This window comes from Schistocerca gregaria, chromosome 3 (assembly GCF_023897955.1).
Source record: "Schistocerca gregaria isolate iqSchGreg1 chromosome 3, iqSchGreg1.2, whole genome shotgun sequence".
NCBI lineage: Eukaryota > Metazoa > Arthropoda > Insecta > Orthoptera > Acrididae > Schistocerca > Schistocerca gregaria.
The window spans coordinates 566,293,852-566,309,762 of NC_064922.1; the positions used below are offsets into that span (position 1 = coordinate 566,293,852).

General features: G+C 39.4%; 1 protein-coding gene across 3 annotated transcripts in view; it reads right to left on the bottom strand.

Annotated features, from left to right (window-relative positions):
• The window catches only part of LOC126353816 (lateral signaling target protein 2-like), a 296,323-nt gene that overhangs the window by 53,655 nt on the left and 226,757 nt on the right, over positions 1-15,911 (bottom strand). For all 3 annotated transcript variants that reach the window (XM_050002931.1, XM_050002929.1, XM_050002930.1), the window contains exons 3-6: positions 14,403-14,534; positions 8,675-8,985; positions 6,837-7,008; positions 4,902-6,754 (exon numbers count right to left, since the gene is read on the bottom strand). In XM_050002931.1, the coding sequence (XP_049858888.1) occupies positions 4,902-6,754; positions 6,837-7,008; positions 8,675-8,985; positions 14,403-14,534 (2,468 nt within the window). The remainder of the gene's footprint in view (positions 1-4,901; positions 6,755-6,836; positions 7,009-8,674; positions 8,986-14,402; positions 14,535-15,911) is intronic.

The following is a 15,911-nucleotide window of genomic DNA, read 5'->3' on the forward strand; positions in this document are numbered from 1 at the left end:
AACAGTTTGCTATCACTTCACATATGTCCACATCAATACATATGTCGTGTTGTTCTCTTCAGACTGAAGACTGTTTTGATGCAGCTCGCCAGGCTACTCTATGATGTTCAAGTGTCTCAATCTCCTATAACTACTGCAACTTACATCCATATGAACCTGCTTGATGTATACATCTCATGGTCTCACTCTACAATTTTTCTCTCCCACATACTTCCCTCCAGTACTGAACTGACAACTCTTTATGTCTCAGAATGTGTCCTATCAACTGATCCCTTCTTTTAGTCAAGTTGTGACCCACGGATCACGGACCATGGACCTTGCCACTGGTGAGGTGGCTGTGCGCCTCAGTGATATACGAGGCGGGACTCAAAAATAACCGGAATTTCTTTCTAGAAAGCATATACCTTACTGTTTTCAAATACAATCTTAATCTCCTTCGAAGTACTCTCCAATAGCATTAATACACTTGTCCAAATGTTCATTCTAGTGTTCGAAGCACCTTTTATATTCATGCTCTTTGATACCTGCTAACACTTTCATGACACTGCATTTTACACATCTTCCACATCCGTAAAGTGCTTCCCTCTCAAGTCTCTTTTCATCCTCGAGAATAGGAAGAAGTCCGAGGGTGCTAAATCTGGCGAATAGGGCATGTAGGTCAAGGTGGTAGTCTTCGATGAGGCCAAAAACTGGTGAACGTTGAGACCCGTGTGCGCGAGAGCATTGTCATGATGCAGGAACCACACGCCAGAATCCCACAAAGCCAGACGTTTTAGTGACAAGCTTCTGCGAAGCTGTTTCATAACCTCCAAATAGAATTGTTGGTTTACTGTCGGGTCTTCAGGGACAAATTCAGAGTGTACGATCCCTTTGATGTCAAAAAAACAGATCAACATCGTTTTCACATTCGATTTCACTTGTCAAGCTTTTTTTGGTCGAGCTGAGCCAGGTGACATCCATTGTGATGACTGTTGTTTACTTTCTGGATCGTACCCATAGCACCATGACTCATCACCCGTAATGATTTTGTTGAAAAAATGTGGATCATCTTTGAACGCGTCCTTCATTTTCAGACAGGCTTGAACGCGACGATCCCTTTGATCTCTGGTAAGAAGCATCAGCACAATTTTGCTGCCACTCTTCATATCCCCAAATCGATGGTCAAGATGCACTGAATTGAGCTCCAGGACAACCCGGACAAGTTCCCGAATTGGTCGATTGTCCTGCGTCGATTTTCACGGATTTTGTCGATGTTCTCTTCACTTCGAGCAGTTAAAAGGTCAACCGGAACGGTGCTGATCTTCAATCACCATTTATCCCTGTTTAAACCAAGACAACCATTCGTACACTTGCGTTTTACTAAGAGCATGGCCTATGTAGGCTGTTTGAATCATCGTAACAGTTTCTGAAAACTTCACTGCCGCACGTTGTTCATAAGAACTAGTCATTTCCTCATGTCACGTCTGCACTGTACCCACACTCAAAGAACTGCCAAAGAAACCACACTTCTCACTGCTGGGCGACACTGCGTGGCAGAATGACTCAGCAGAGCTCCTACTACAACCCTCTGGCAGCGCAACCTGCTACTACAAGTACACTATGTGCAGCATTACGATTCCGATTACTTTTGGGTCCCCTCTCGTAGATAGCTGTACCTTAGGTGCAACCACAATGGAGGGGTATCTGTTGCGAAGCCATACAAACTTTTGGTTGCTGAAGAGGGACAGCAGCCTTTTCAGTAGTTGCAGGGCAACAGTGTGTATGATTTACTGATGGTCTTGTAAAATCATCCAACATGACCTCCTGTGTTGGTACTGTGAATGGCTGAAATCAGGAGGAAACTGCTGCCATTATGTTAATTGAGGACATGCAGCTCTAGTGTATGAATGACATACGTAACAAACAAATCAAACTTAAAAAAGAGGAAAAAAACACACACTAAAATCCGAAGTCCCTATAATAAGACTAAATACATTATTCACACAATCAGAAAACTAAAAACACTTCTCACTTTCCTGACTTTTCAATACCAAATCTTACTCATATGCTCCTGGGCCTTATTAGCCTTGTACTGGGAGAGCTGCAGCAACTTTCTTCCTATCTGATTACTCATGAGAAACTAAGGCCAACATCATAATCACATAAATATCAGCTAAAGCATAGTGACTAATGTCATCTGAAGAAAAAAGTATCATGTTTTAAGCTTGTCTGGTACCAGTCTAACAGTAGATATCACATTTTTATTGACAGAAGGTACGAACACTACTCGTGAATGCTGAAGAAATGGTATAAGCCACCAAAAGTAAAAACAGAGACAATGTTTATAATGAAGCTAAATGCACAAAAACCGTGCAGAGTACAATTCACCTTGTTCCTTGATGAGGGCATGGTTCAACAGGTCTGTAATCTTTTCTTATTTTCCAATTACTCATCTATTACCATACTGTATAAGATTTCCTTACAGCTATCCGATCACCTTTGTAACAAAAGCCGTTCTCATAAAATCCAGTATTCTGTTGAAATTCTTTATAATTATGGCAAAGCCTTCATCACCTCCCCCCCCCCCCCCCCCCCCTTGCCAACAGTAAACAGTATCAGTATTACATGTTGAAACTGTGTGCAAGCCATGACATTTGTCTTTCCCAGAGACATTAGCAATTGGAAGGCAGTTTTCCAAATCTACTTTATATTCCTATCTGACATATAGTTTAACTTTTAATGACTGTTTAGTGACCCTGTCTTTTTCCTTTTTTCATGATCCCGATGTCAGAGAGTCTGATCAAACTTTTAGACTTTGAGAAATGCACTCTCAACAAATTCTGAATGTGGTGGGGAAAGTGCAAGATTATTGTGTCCACAATAATTAGTAAATGTGTCAAATTTCATTTCTCTCAGTCTGCATTAAATGGACAAAGGAATTGGCAGTTCTCTCAACATACTCAACTTTCTCTATAGAAGTTGGCATGGGTATGGGATTTAAGTCTTTCGTCCTCTATGCCTGTATTAATTTTTTTCATTAAGTAGGATCATATGTGGTAGCAAATAAATTTTGCTCTTGAGTAAATATTTCTTGGTAGGGAGGATGGGCACATTATTTTAGATGGAGGGTCACTGACAAATGTGTAAGTAACATGCACTATGAAAATGTGATGGGACCCTTTCTGTTGCACACTAATCTCCTATAAGACAGTGTTAATAACAAACTCATAATTTTTTTGGATGATACAGTTACCTATCTGAACAAATCTGCACAAATAGATCTTAAATAAAATTTCAAAGTGGGACAAAGACTGGGAGCTAGAAATTGAGAATTGTGCACTACTGAAACTGCAGAATATAGTATCTTACGACTACAATATCAGTGAGCCACAATTGGAATCTGTTAAACCATGACCTTTCCACCCTTTTCAAAACAAACCTCTAATATGCTTATATGTATGTAATATGTTTTTTGCTATAATATCATGATAAATTCAATATCCTTGTAAAACTGATCTACAGATTAATAAAACCAAAAACAAAAAACAACAACAACCGCTACTACAAATAACTGAATGTAACAGTTCTTGGGCTATAACATTAAATTATTACATAAGCCTAATTGTATAGGAAGCAGTTGGCAGAATTAAGTTCATTAGTAGTTGAAAAATGCAGCCACTCTATAAACGAGATTACTTACTCTATAAAAGAGATTACTTATAAATCATTTCTGTGACCCATTTTAAAATATTGTTCAAATAAGTGGGAACCATGCCAAACAGAACTAACAGGGGTGACTGAAAGTGACAATGAAGGACAACTTGAATGGTCAAATGTTTCTCTGATTCATGGGAAAGTATCACAGAAAACCTGAAAAAGCTGTACTGCCAGACACTAGAAGAAAATCACCAACTACCACCACATATAAGAGCCGGTATTATGTGAAGAATCCAGGTGTATACTACAGTTCCCTACATATCGCTTGCTTGGGCATAGTAAAGATTCTTCCCTCACTGAACAATGAATGGAAAGGGAAGTACCCTGTGTTATATTCTTGACGGAAGTTCAAGAAGTCTGTATGTGGATGTATATGTGGAATATAATAGCTGGGGTGGCTGAGGAGAAGGAAGGTCAAAGAGGAGGGAAAATGCTATATTTTAGTCTACTTTCATCAGTACTCTCATATTTCTAGCAAACCAAACTTCCAATTTTCCCCATTTCAGGATTCCCCATTTCAGGACATACACCATACAATCAACTTTGATATTTAACACAACTTTTAATTACATAGTTGATGCTATTCAAGATGGCTACCCAAATGGAAACACAAGAGTAGGACTGATGAACATACAAGCTTTTTAAAAAAATGCAAAAGTAATGAGGATAGTTGTGTTTCAATGGCTCATTGGTAAGGTTCCGGGTTACAGATCCAATGTTCACAGATTTGATTCCCAGTCAATCCTAATATTTTCACCTGTAACTTATTGTTTCTTTCACATCTGGCAATTCTGTTCACGTGAAAAATGGTGAGCTGCACTATGGTTTAGAAGTCACTTCAAACTGCTCCCTATACATGGAACTGAATAAGTCAGTTCAAAGTTCAGAGGAAGGCACAGGCAGACCACCTCCAATAGGACCATGCCTAGTGAACACTTTGGTGTTCAAACCAACCTTCAGATTTATGACAGCAGTACTTAATGAGAGCAGAGGTGAGGAATCTCAAGTAACAATATCCTTATTTTTCATTCTAATGAAGATTGATTTAAATTTTTTTACTCTCTCTCTCTCTCTCTCTCTCTCTCTCTCTCTCTCTCTCTCTCTCTGTGTGTGTGTGTGTGTGTGTGTGTGTGTGTGTGTGTGTGTGTGTGTGTGTGTGTGTGTGTGTGGTTAGTTTTAAAAATGCATTTTTACTGGCTGTTTACCTTGATGCCTGTATTGGAACAGCCTTCGGAGGTGTGGACATCTCCTTCTTTCCCACTCGCTGGCTTCCAGGAGACAATCCTCTCCTTTTCCCCCTCCATCGCGTTCCCGTCGCTTTTTTCCGCTCAGGCACAGATGAGGCCTCTGGCTTTAATCCAGAAGAACTAGCAACCTCAGAGGAATTTTGCCTCCTGAGATAATCCCAATTTCCTGCATAGTCCAATTCTGAGCTGAGTAAGAGAACCCTTGTCTGATTTTGAATACGAACTTCATTTCCACTACAAAGGGAACACTGACCGTCTCCTGTAGCTACACCGACCCACTTTTCCCTTCCATCCTGGTCTTCATTTCTAGAAAGATCTTCTGTTGATGCACTAGCACCTTGCAAATCACTTACAGTTCTCAAAACACACCTATCGTGTCTATGAAAAGTGCTGCTCTCTGATAAATGTTCACTTGGGGCATGAGCATTAGGAACATTATCAACATAGTTATAGGAAGGAGATAAACAAGTAGTTGCTGCACGCACAGTACTCTGGTAATCCAGATTATTTAAAATATCACTTTCTGTCACATTATTTATTTTATGCTCCTTAGCAGGAATATTCAAAATTTTGATTCTCAGTTCACCCGCATCCTTAATATTAACTACCGAGTCAACATTTGTGTCAGTTGCACTTGGTGTCACACCCTGTGGGGAATGCAAAACTGTCCGGGAGCTAAGGGTACATGTACATGGGATGGTTTCCAAATGCCACTGCTGCTGTTCACTGCTATCTTGCTCAGGCTGGACCCTGTGCTCTGCTGCAGCAGGAGTGTCTGGAGACCTGTCAGAAAGACTTCCTGTATCACTGCAGCTTACTACTGTACCAACTCCTGAGTCTATTGGTGACTGTGTGCTTGCTTCTTCTTCACCATGTATTCTGCTCACTGTCACACTAGCTGGTGAGAGGACCTCCTGAGAACCACTTGCAGAAGATCCCTGGTGATCATCCATAGAACTAGTTCTTTGCAGTGCCCACCTGTGTCTGTCTGAAGTACTATTTGAGAGCCCAACTCTTCCTTCAGCAGTACTGGCACAAGCACTGATGTGTCCGAGATGTTTGGCAGTATTCTTAATACTTTCCTCGGTTTCCGCTGAACGGTGCCTCGAATGAAATATTAAGTTGTCATCATCTTGAACTGTAAAGTCTGATGCTATAAGAGTTGAAGAGGGAAACGGAAGTGTACTGACAACTGTCAATTGTTCTAATGCCCCACAAACAGTTGATGTGTCAGACTCATCCGAAGGAGCACCATTCACTGGTTGGAATTGTTTTTTGGGTTGTCTGGAGGAGTCTGACACTGAATTTAGATGCTCCGCCATATTTGCAATGCTGGCAGACATCCTTCCGCTGGTTTCACCCTGAGTTACGGCACCATTTTCACCATAACATACTTCAGTCACTACTGTTTCTCCCTCTGAGGATTCGGTAACCCATTCAGTGTCATCTTCACTTTCATCTTGGTTTTCCCAGTTACCGACAACACAATTTTCAGATGCTGCCAGCCTTTCATTTAGTCCAGATGCTGTAGAACTGTAGAAATCTGATACAAACTGTTTACAACTAGGATAATCAATATAAAAACGCTTAACAAAGTCATCTAGATCAGGAACTGTTGGGTATTTTGCAGGAAGATCAGAAAGATTGTTTGATTCTAGTTCTTCTGGTGTAATCTGGGACTCCAGGCTCTGACCACCATTTGCAGTACAGAATTCACTGGGCTCTTCAGCAGAGCAGAGCAGCTTCTCCAAAGTGTAGAGTTCCTTTTTGTTAAGTGTCCATAGCAGCTCTCTTATCTTGTAGAGCAAAGTCTAGAAAAATACAAAACAAAAAATAAAGCATACAGCTGTAATTGTTTAAAAATAATAATCTAAGAAGTAAGTATATACTTACTCTAAATGGTCTGAACATTTCAGACATATCTGCTGGTGTTTTATCCAAGCAGAGAGGACCATCAGGGAAAATAAGAAGACCACTAACAATTGCTAGCCTCGGAATTGTAAACATGAGTGCTGGGTCATAGTCATCCACCATTTCCTGAGTTAAAAGTTTCATGTTTAGGGCCCTGGAACATGTTGTTTGCCTTTTTAGTTCACTGTACATGCAAAATCCATTTCTAGATCTTGTTTAATACTAACTAGATCACTCCTAAGAACAGTTGTTACAATAATGCAAAGTCAAGTACAGAATATAAACAATATTCACATTTAATTTCTTTGTGTATTCCTCAATAAACTGTCTGACAAAAATAGTGAAGCACTTAGAAAAAGTGGTCCAATACAGACACAACAGTTAGGGTGGTCACTAGAAAGCATTAGCATTATTCCCTCCTGAGGCCTGACTAAATAAATAATCAGTGAGTACTGAGTCATGTGGTTAGTTAATAGTGTGGAGGACAACAGAGAATGCCATGTGTCATGTGAGGAAATGTTTCCAGCATTTGAGTGTGTTTGAAAAGGGATCAATGTGGGGCCACCTTGGCTGGGTGGTCAAATTGTGCAGTATCCAGTGATCTAGGGTATACATATCTGACAGCAGCCTTATCACAAATTGAATGGGAACCTGAGGTAAATCACACGTGCCATCAAAGTTGTGGTCAACCATACTGTGTGCCAAGCACATTGTGCCCCATCCACATCTGCACACCTGCAATCAGTGTACCAGTTACGGGAACTCAAACACCCCATGATGGCCCACTCCACTGATCAGAGACAGGAATAAAGTAGACTACTAAATTACCAAAGTTGCATAAGAGGCTCATAACTCCATAGCACAGAAATCTGCATTTGGAGTGATACCAGGGAACACTGATTGCTGATGAGTGAGTTCACAGCAGTTTCAGTTATAAACCTGTTTTGTACTACCTCAAAACACCACTGCCTTGAGAATGGTAGCACCAGGAGGAGAGCACACACACTGACAATGTTTGAGAGGGATAGGGAACTCTGGTAATAAAGAGGTATGTGATGTAATCCTACATTCTCATATCTTAAATCTCGCCATACAGCATCCTGGTACCATCTTTCAACAGAAAAACAGCCATTCACATATACATGCATCATGAAATAATCTGAGAGACAGTTGCAATAGCTGTGGGCCAAATCACTTAGGTGACGACACAGCATCTGCGTGACACCCTTTCCAACAAAATCCAAGCCTAATGTGGTGCAACAACCCATTAACATGATTGTATTGCAGTTTCATTGTTGATCTGAAATATAATCACATAGCCTCTCAACTCAAGAAGTTAGTTTGACTTCTTCCTCTCCTTTAAATGCTCAACTTTTTTGTCAGATGATGTATTTAAAGAAATGCAATTAAATCAACACCACTGAAAAATGCAGTTGTAGATAACAGATGTGATTACAGTTCAAAAAGAAAAATTGTAAGCCATTAGGACAAAGTGCATTACTGGAAATATGTACAACTTATACAGCATTGTCTTACTGTCACTGTATGAACATACACAATGTGTTTGTGATAGTCCATAAAGCAGTCACAGCATCTCGCTTTTTGTTGAGTTAAGAAATCAGTGTGTCAGTTACATAAGAATCTAAACAGTTTATTTACAAGGAGATGTTCAGCTCAACAGGACAGAAGACAATGTGTACTACAAGCTATCCTCGATGAAACTATCAAGGAAAAGAATCACCTTTCCCTACCCCAAACAGAGATGGTATTATAACAAGTGACAATTTCAAAACCAAATTAAATGAACAACTATTCACTACCGTTGCAGTGTCTCGGAGAAGAGTACAACAACAAGCTGCTGCAGCTCATATTCACGTGGGGTCTTGACAGGAACCAGAGCACTCACATAGCACAACTCAAACTCGGCAAACAGCCTGTCAAATATCTTGAGAGCCTCTTGAAGTCTCTCCCCAAAGGCCTCACCACCACTTCCACTCGTTCCTCCACGCAAGCACTGTTCACGCAGAAGATTCCTTACATTTTCTAAGGCCTTCGTTAGTGCCTTAGCAAGTGGTCTCATAGCTGCACTTTCACTTTCCCGATTCATAATACTAGAACCAGCAGCAAGACACTGTAAACAAGACAACAAACCAATTTTCATTAAAATGTATTTATTGGAATAAAAATTACAATTATTACATTACAACACAAGCCTGCCAAAAATCTCTGTGAAAATCGACACTACTTCAGCAAATAAAATATCTAAATAACTAACAAGTAATCAGAAATGAATAAGAGAGAAAACATTCACTTACCAGTCAGCAGCATAAGGACAGAGACATACAACAGTTAGAAGACTTATTAACTTTTGGATTTTAGGAGCATATCATTGGGCAGAATATCAGGAGAGGGATGAAGGGAATGGCACTTTGTAACACCTGTATATTAAAGTCCCTTTGTCTGGAAGTCAAAGAAAACACAACAGGTCAAGAGAACCTACAAAAACAGTAATACACAAGATACTTAAACATTAAAAGTCTGAAATGATAGAGAAAGTAGTACTCACTTTTAAGTGTAAAAGGTGCAGACACTTGGAAAAGAAGTGCAGATGAGAAAAAGCTGATATAAAAGGAAAGAAGAAAATGATACTGGAGTGAAAGAACAGAAAGACAGGTACAACATAATATACTATAAATGAAGATAGGAACTCAATTAGGAATTTGGAAAAGTGGTAACATGACCCACCAAATAAGAATCTGGTGGGGGTGGGGGTGGGGTGTATATCATGAAGAACTAGGCAATATGCAACTTTAGTGTTGCCAGGTGAGTACCTAGAGCTAAGTGCACACAGCACATGAAATTCTGACCTAAGAAGTTCAGATGTGTTTGAGGCACGATGAAGTAATGCTAATCGGAAGCTGGCACCAAGGTACTGCTACGGTGTTTGTGAGTGTTCTCTAGTGCACAATACTGTTCACTACAATTATACACACAATACCATGTTCTGTAATGAAACAGAGAGGTTTAATTTACTATTGCTATTTGGTTTGCTATACCACAGCAGCCATTTTTGAGTACTATCTATATTTTTGAGAAATTCTTCAGAGGGCACATTTCACATATACAAGTGCCTCCAAACTGTGAGGACATCAAAGGCAGCATTTCTCATCTCTGCCAGTGAGCTATACCAAGCTTTTAGCCACATTGCTGGAAGAGCCACACAGACAGGCAGTGCCTGTAATACAGGAAGTGGACTTTTAGGAACACTAGAAGATGGGTATTAGATAAGAGTTAGTCGTGTCTAAGACCTTGTTACAGTGAAATGTTTCAAACTACATGAAAGACTGTAACACATGGTGTCAACATTAAAACTGTTAAAATAAATCATGTCTGGCAGTAATTTGGTTTGTAGGTACTTAAAAATGTTACACCTCACTGAAAAATAAGTCTCTTTATTAGTCGGTAGAATAACAAGGTAAGTAGCTACTATCACATATATCACTGTTGCCTCACTCGTTATTTCACATAACATGTCCGACAACTGTACACGGACTCCAATGCTCACACTGCAGCTGGTAGTCGTCTATTTGCTGCAAGAGGGTGCAGTCTTTCCTACATAGGTCATTCACAATGTTGGCAACAGGTAGATATGGAGAGACCCACGAACTGAGGTTAGCACAGTTTCATCATGGTTGTGAAATGATTCACTGAAAGATTTTGGTTGTCTCTCTGTACCTCCAAAGATGAGGTATGTGCCTCACATGAAGGCAAATTATTTTCCTACATGTTATCTGTAGTGATAATGTTTGTCTGACCTTGATATGGAGTATGAAAACACACAAGCAGTTCAACACCACCACTCTTTGTCAATAACCAATAATTCATGCAACTCCCAACATTTCTTTTAGCAAAAAGGGTGATTAATTATAAGAACACAGACAGATGCCACATATAGATACCAACTCAGGAAACTGACTTTCTTCTTCTTGCATTTTTTCTATTTATACGTTGAGCTGTCTCTTTGCACAAACAAGTGAATTACATTTTATCCACATACGCCTTCGAGAAAGTGGTTGGTGTCTTTGATGAAGGATGGGAGACTGCATGTAATGGGTTGAAGGTGTTAATCTACGTAGGCAGAGATACGTTCTGTGGGGGCTTGGTACAGATTTGATTTATTGATGACATCTTCATGATCTGGACTCACAGTGAAGAACAACTCCAGAATTTCCTCTCCAACCTCAACTCCTTTGGTTTCATCAGATTCACCTGGTCCTACTCCAAATCCCATGCTACTTTCCTTGATGTTGACCTCCATCTGTCCAATGGCCAGCTTCACATGTCCGTCCACATGAAACCCACCAACAAGCAACAGTACCTCCATTATGACAGATGCCACCCATTCCACATCAAACGGTCCCTTCCCTACATGCTAGGTCTTCGTGGCAAACGAATCTGCTCCAGTCCGGAATCCCTGAACAATTACACCAACAACCTGAAAATAGCTTTCGCATCCCGCAACTACCCTCCCGACCTGGTACAGAAGCAAACAACCAGAGCCACTTCCTCATCCCCTCAAACCCAGAACCTCCCACAGAAGAACCCCAAAAGTGCCCCACTTGTGACAGGATACTTTCCGGGACTGGATCAGACTCTGAATGTGGCTCTCCAGCAGGGATATGACTTCCTCAAATCCTGCCCTGAAATGAGATCCATCCTTCATAAAATCCTTCCCACTCCACCAAGAGTGTCTTTCCACCGTCCACCAGCTCAGGCTTGGGCTTATGCTCGGACATCCTGGCTCAAGCTGCCGGAGTAAGAGGTCATGCTTGCAAGAGATGTGCTTGCTTGTGTGAATGAATGGTGTGCATCTCTCTTTTTCCAACAAAAGCTGTGTCTGAAAGCTTATGTGTGCTCTCTTTTAATTCTGCCTGTCTGAGAATTAGCATGTTACCTTTATGGTAAGTAGCAATCTATGTTTTCCTACATTGTGTAACACCTTAAATACACATTTTTCTTTCTATATATTCTAGTAATAGCCAACATGCATCTCTCCACAAGCATTTCACTGGGCTATCTTCAGTTTGAAAATGGGAATACGCACTCACTGCCACAGTTCCTTTTCAAACACCTCAGAAGTTTGGCTTTTTCATCAATTTAAATTCACCAAAGGTACATCAGGTTACTTAGCTTTATTTTTTTGGTGTCCATCTAGTCATTGTCTGTAATTCTCCAAAATACAAAAATTATTACATTCATAGGGGGATTAAAAAATGTCCTACTAACACACATTCATTCTTCATTTCCTCAGTTTACAGATATAGAGCTGTTGGGAATATAAAATATATTTGCACATCTCTCCCATTGTCCTGATGAATTCTATTAGAAGCTGTAGCAACAAGGTTTACACAAGGTCTGTTCAAAAAATTGCAGAGCTTTGCCCATGAAATTTTTCTACACTTACCTTTTACTTATTGTGCATTGTCTCCTTTGAAATACTCTCCTCCACAATTGATACAACACTCCTAACACTGTTTCCACTTCCGGAAGCAGTCTTGGTATGCCCCTTGCTGAATCTTGAGAAGAGCCAGATGTGAATTTTCTTTTATCTCGTCTATCACTGCAACTTTTTGTCCTTTCAGTGGGACTATCAACTTTGGAAATAAAAGAATGTCTACAGGGGCACAGTCTGGAGAGTATGGAGGATGAGGAAGCACAGTGATTTCGTTTTTCGTGCAATTGTCATGCACCAACTGGTACAACGTGTGGGTGTGGTATCGTAATACAAGAGCTGTGAATTGCCTCACCATATTTCAGGCCGTTTCCTTCTCACATTTTCTTCCAGGCATCCCAACAGTCCCACCAATTAACTGTTAAACCCTGTGATATGAATTCATCATGAAGTAATCCTTTGAAGTCAAACTATCAGCATGGCTTTGACATTTGACCTGACCTGACGAGCTTTTTTTTGGTCTATATAACTCTTCCTGGCCCATTGTAAAGATTGAACCTTGGTCTCACCATCACAACTGTAGAACAATACTTCATCACTAGTTATGATTCTCTTAAGGAACATGTTATTCTCATTTGTGCTCTTCCCAGATTGTGAGGTGAAGATTTTTCTGTTCTTGACTCACGGACCATGGAATTAATCTGGTGGCAACACAATTCATTTCAAGATGCTGTGTCAGGATTTCATGACATGATCTAACTGAAATGTTACATTCTTGTGCAAACTCTTAGATAGTCAGTCTTCGATTGGCACACACAATTTTGTTGACGTTCTTGTCATCAGGATCATCGATAGATGTCGAAGGGCATCCTGAACAAGTGTCATCTCTGATTCACACAGTTTAAAAACAGCCAGATAGAAGTTAATCATAATACTGAGGACACTCAGCCCTGTAAGCTTCCTGCTTCATTTGGTGTCTCTCTATAAAGGTTTTCTTGAGTTTCACACAAAATTTAATGAAATGCATTGCTCCTCTAACTCTGCTATCTCTAAAATCGCAAACTCTTTGACACTATGTTATACACAATGCAGTACTGAACAATAAATAACAGACATACAACAATGAAACTTTCAGCAGTTACACATTAAACACAAGCATGTGCAGGGATGCTAACTGCAGTTCACTCCAACACACCATTGGCACAAAATTACAAATGTTCTGGAATTTTTTGAACAGATCTCATATTCTTCAGGGTACTAATATATGTCAAAACAATGCCTTGTTTTTCAGGGACTGTCAGTAATGATACCATTGAAATCAAGTTGAGAGCTTTCTCAAAGTCTATGAATTCCACACCAATTTTTCATTTCTATACTTTATTTCATAACTTGTAAGAGGTGCATTGCGTTAAACCAATTTCTAAAATCTGCTTGTTCTTTTGTACGATTGAAATACTAACCAAAAGCATGCAAACAAAAATTTGTACAAAACTACATTACAACAAAGGCAAATGTTACCCACCGCTACATTTTATGACTGTCAAACTATTTAAAGAACAATATAGAAACAGTAAATGAATCACAACAATATTAGGAAAAGGGTGGACAGCTACTCACATATACAGGAGACACCGAGTCGCAGACAGGCACAACAACACTGCTACACAATTAAGCTACTGATCGAAAGACCTCCTTCTGAAGTAGAAAAACCCAACATATTCACATAAGCCAACTCACTCACACTGCCTTTGGCCACTATGGCCACCATGGAGGCCAGAGACAATAGTTATGTGGGCGAGAGTTGGGCTTGTGTTTGTGTGTGTGTGTGTGTGTGTGTGTGTGTGTGTGTGTGTGTGTGTGTGTGTGTGTTCGTTCATTTTTCATTTCGGAAAAAGGCCTTTTCGCTGACATCTTAAACATACAGCAGTCTTTTCATTGTGCATACCTCCGACTCAACGCCTCCGCTGTTGGGTAAATGGATCACAAATATTTTGTACCAGATGGCAAGAAAAAATAATGCAGAAAAGTGTAGTGTGTGTCATACCACTCCCATTATTTTTAAGTATAAAGATCGAAACATTTAAACAATAGCTAACCTCTGCTCCAAACCAGAGCTGCCCTGCAAGATTTTCTTGCATTACATCATCTGGAAACTTCACACGGAAATCTCTGTTTGCCCGATCACAAGGAATTACATCATCCATGATGCGGTTGCAGATTGTAAGTACCTAAAAAGATATCCATACTATATATTATATTTAATTTAAATGTCTTAATTAAATATGAACTATTTAAAAGTATACTGTGTGTTAAATAGTTCAGCAACACATCTCAAAGTATGTCAAGCTCACAGTTAACATCCTACTTCAAAAACAGGTCTCAATCACATATTAACTCAAGTTATTTGTTTACATGAATCATACTGAAAGTGATGATAAATATTTTGTTATCATGTCCAACAACTACACATGAATTTACTTGACGCAGCAGGCGCACTTATTCACTGACAACATATCATCAACACAGTGTTCAATACTTCAGTTTCTCTTAAGAAATAAATTACGGTATGTCTTAACATCATGATACTCAAACACACATTCAACTTTTTAAATTTATCATTTAGGTTGCTAGTTGTTACTGATAATTTCTATATGGTTGAAATCAGTGCATGTGCGCACATATTCAAGTATTTGGAGAGGTGTTAGGTGGGGAGGAACCACAGGGATGGGGGCCGGGAGAATAAACCCGGACACAAACTGTCATAACTGCCCTAGTTTGAAGGACTTTAACCAAAAATTGGAACTAATAAACCAGGTAATATTAAAGGGAATTGAAAAGCTGTTTCCTTTGAATAATGTTCTGAATTGAATGAAACAATTATATTTAGCTGAAATAATTCCTGTTTTATTAAAGACATTTTTATCTCTTTTCATATTGTGAAATACTGACTGGGAGCTCCAAAAATAAAGACCAATATGTTTACCTAGCTTCATGGATTACTTCATACATTGCTGAGACACAGACTTTAATTTCGGTTTGGAAATAGAATACTGATATTTTTTGAGCCAGAATTACATTCTTGTAAAAGAAACATGTCAGTGTCTTAACTCTTTTGTAGATCTCACAAGAGATTGCAGGGTAAAATTACATTTAATACTTGGATTTTTGTACTGCTGTTGTGGTCAATTGAATAGAGCACAGCCCAGCAGATCTCCATACTATCAACTTAGATTTTTGCACTGCTTGCCTTGGCAAATATTTTACACGTAGAGTGGTATAAACTTGCCTGTGGTTCGTCATTCCGACAGTTGCAGCAACAGCTCAAAAAATCCCACAATCAATATGAATTTACATGCTAATTTCATGATATACTTACAAAACAGTTACACCACTGAATCACTCTAAAACAGGTAAGATATTCAAAACCGAAAAACACAACAATTTCACTTAAAAACAAATTTAAGGGCTGTATCTCAATATTAATAAAGTTCCAAAAATTTCCATTTAGGTGAAAAGAGATTACAAATACCACTCATGCTTCATAACTTACAGGAGAAAAAAGTCTTAGCCCCTCAACTGTACTTGTTGCACTGTCTATGAATGAC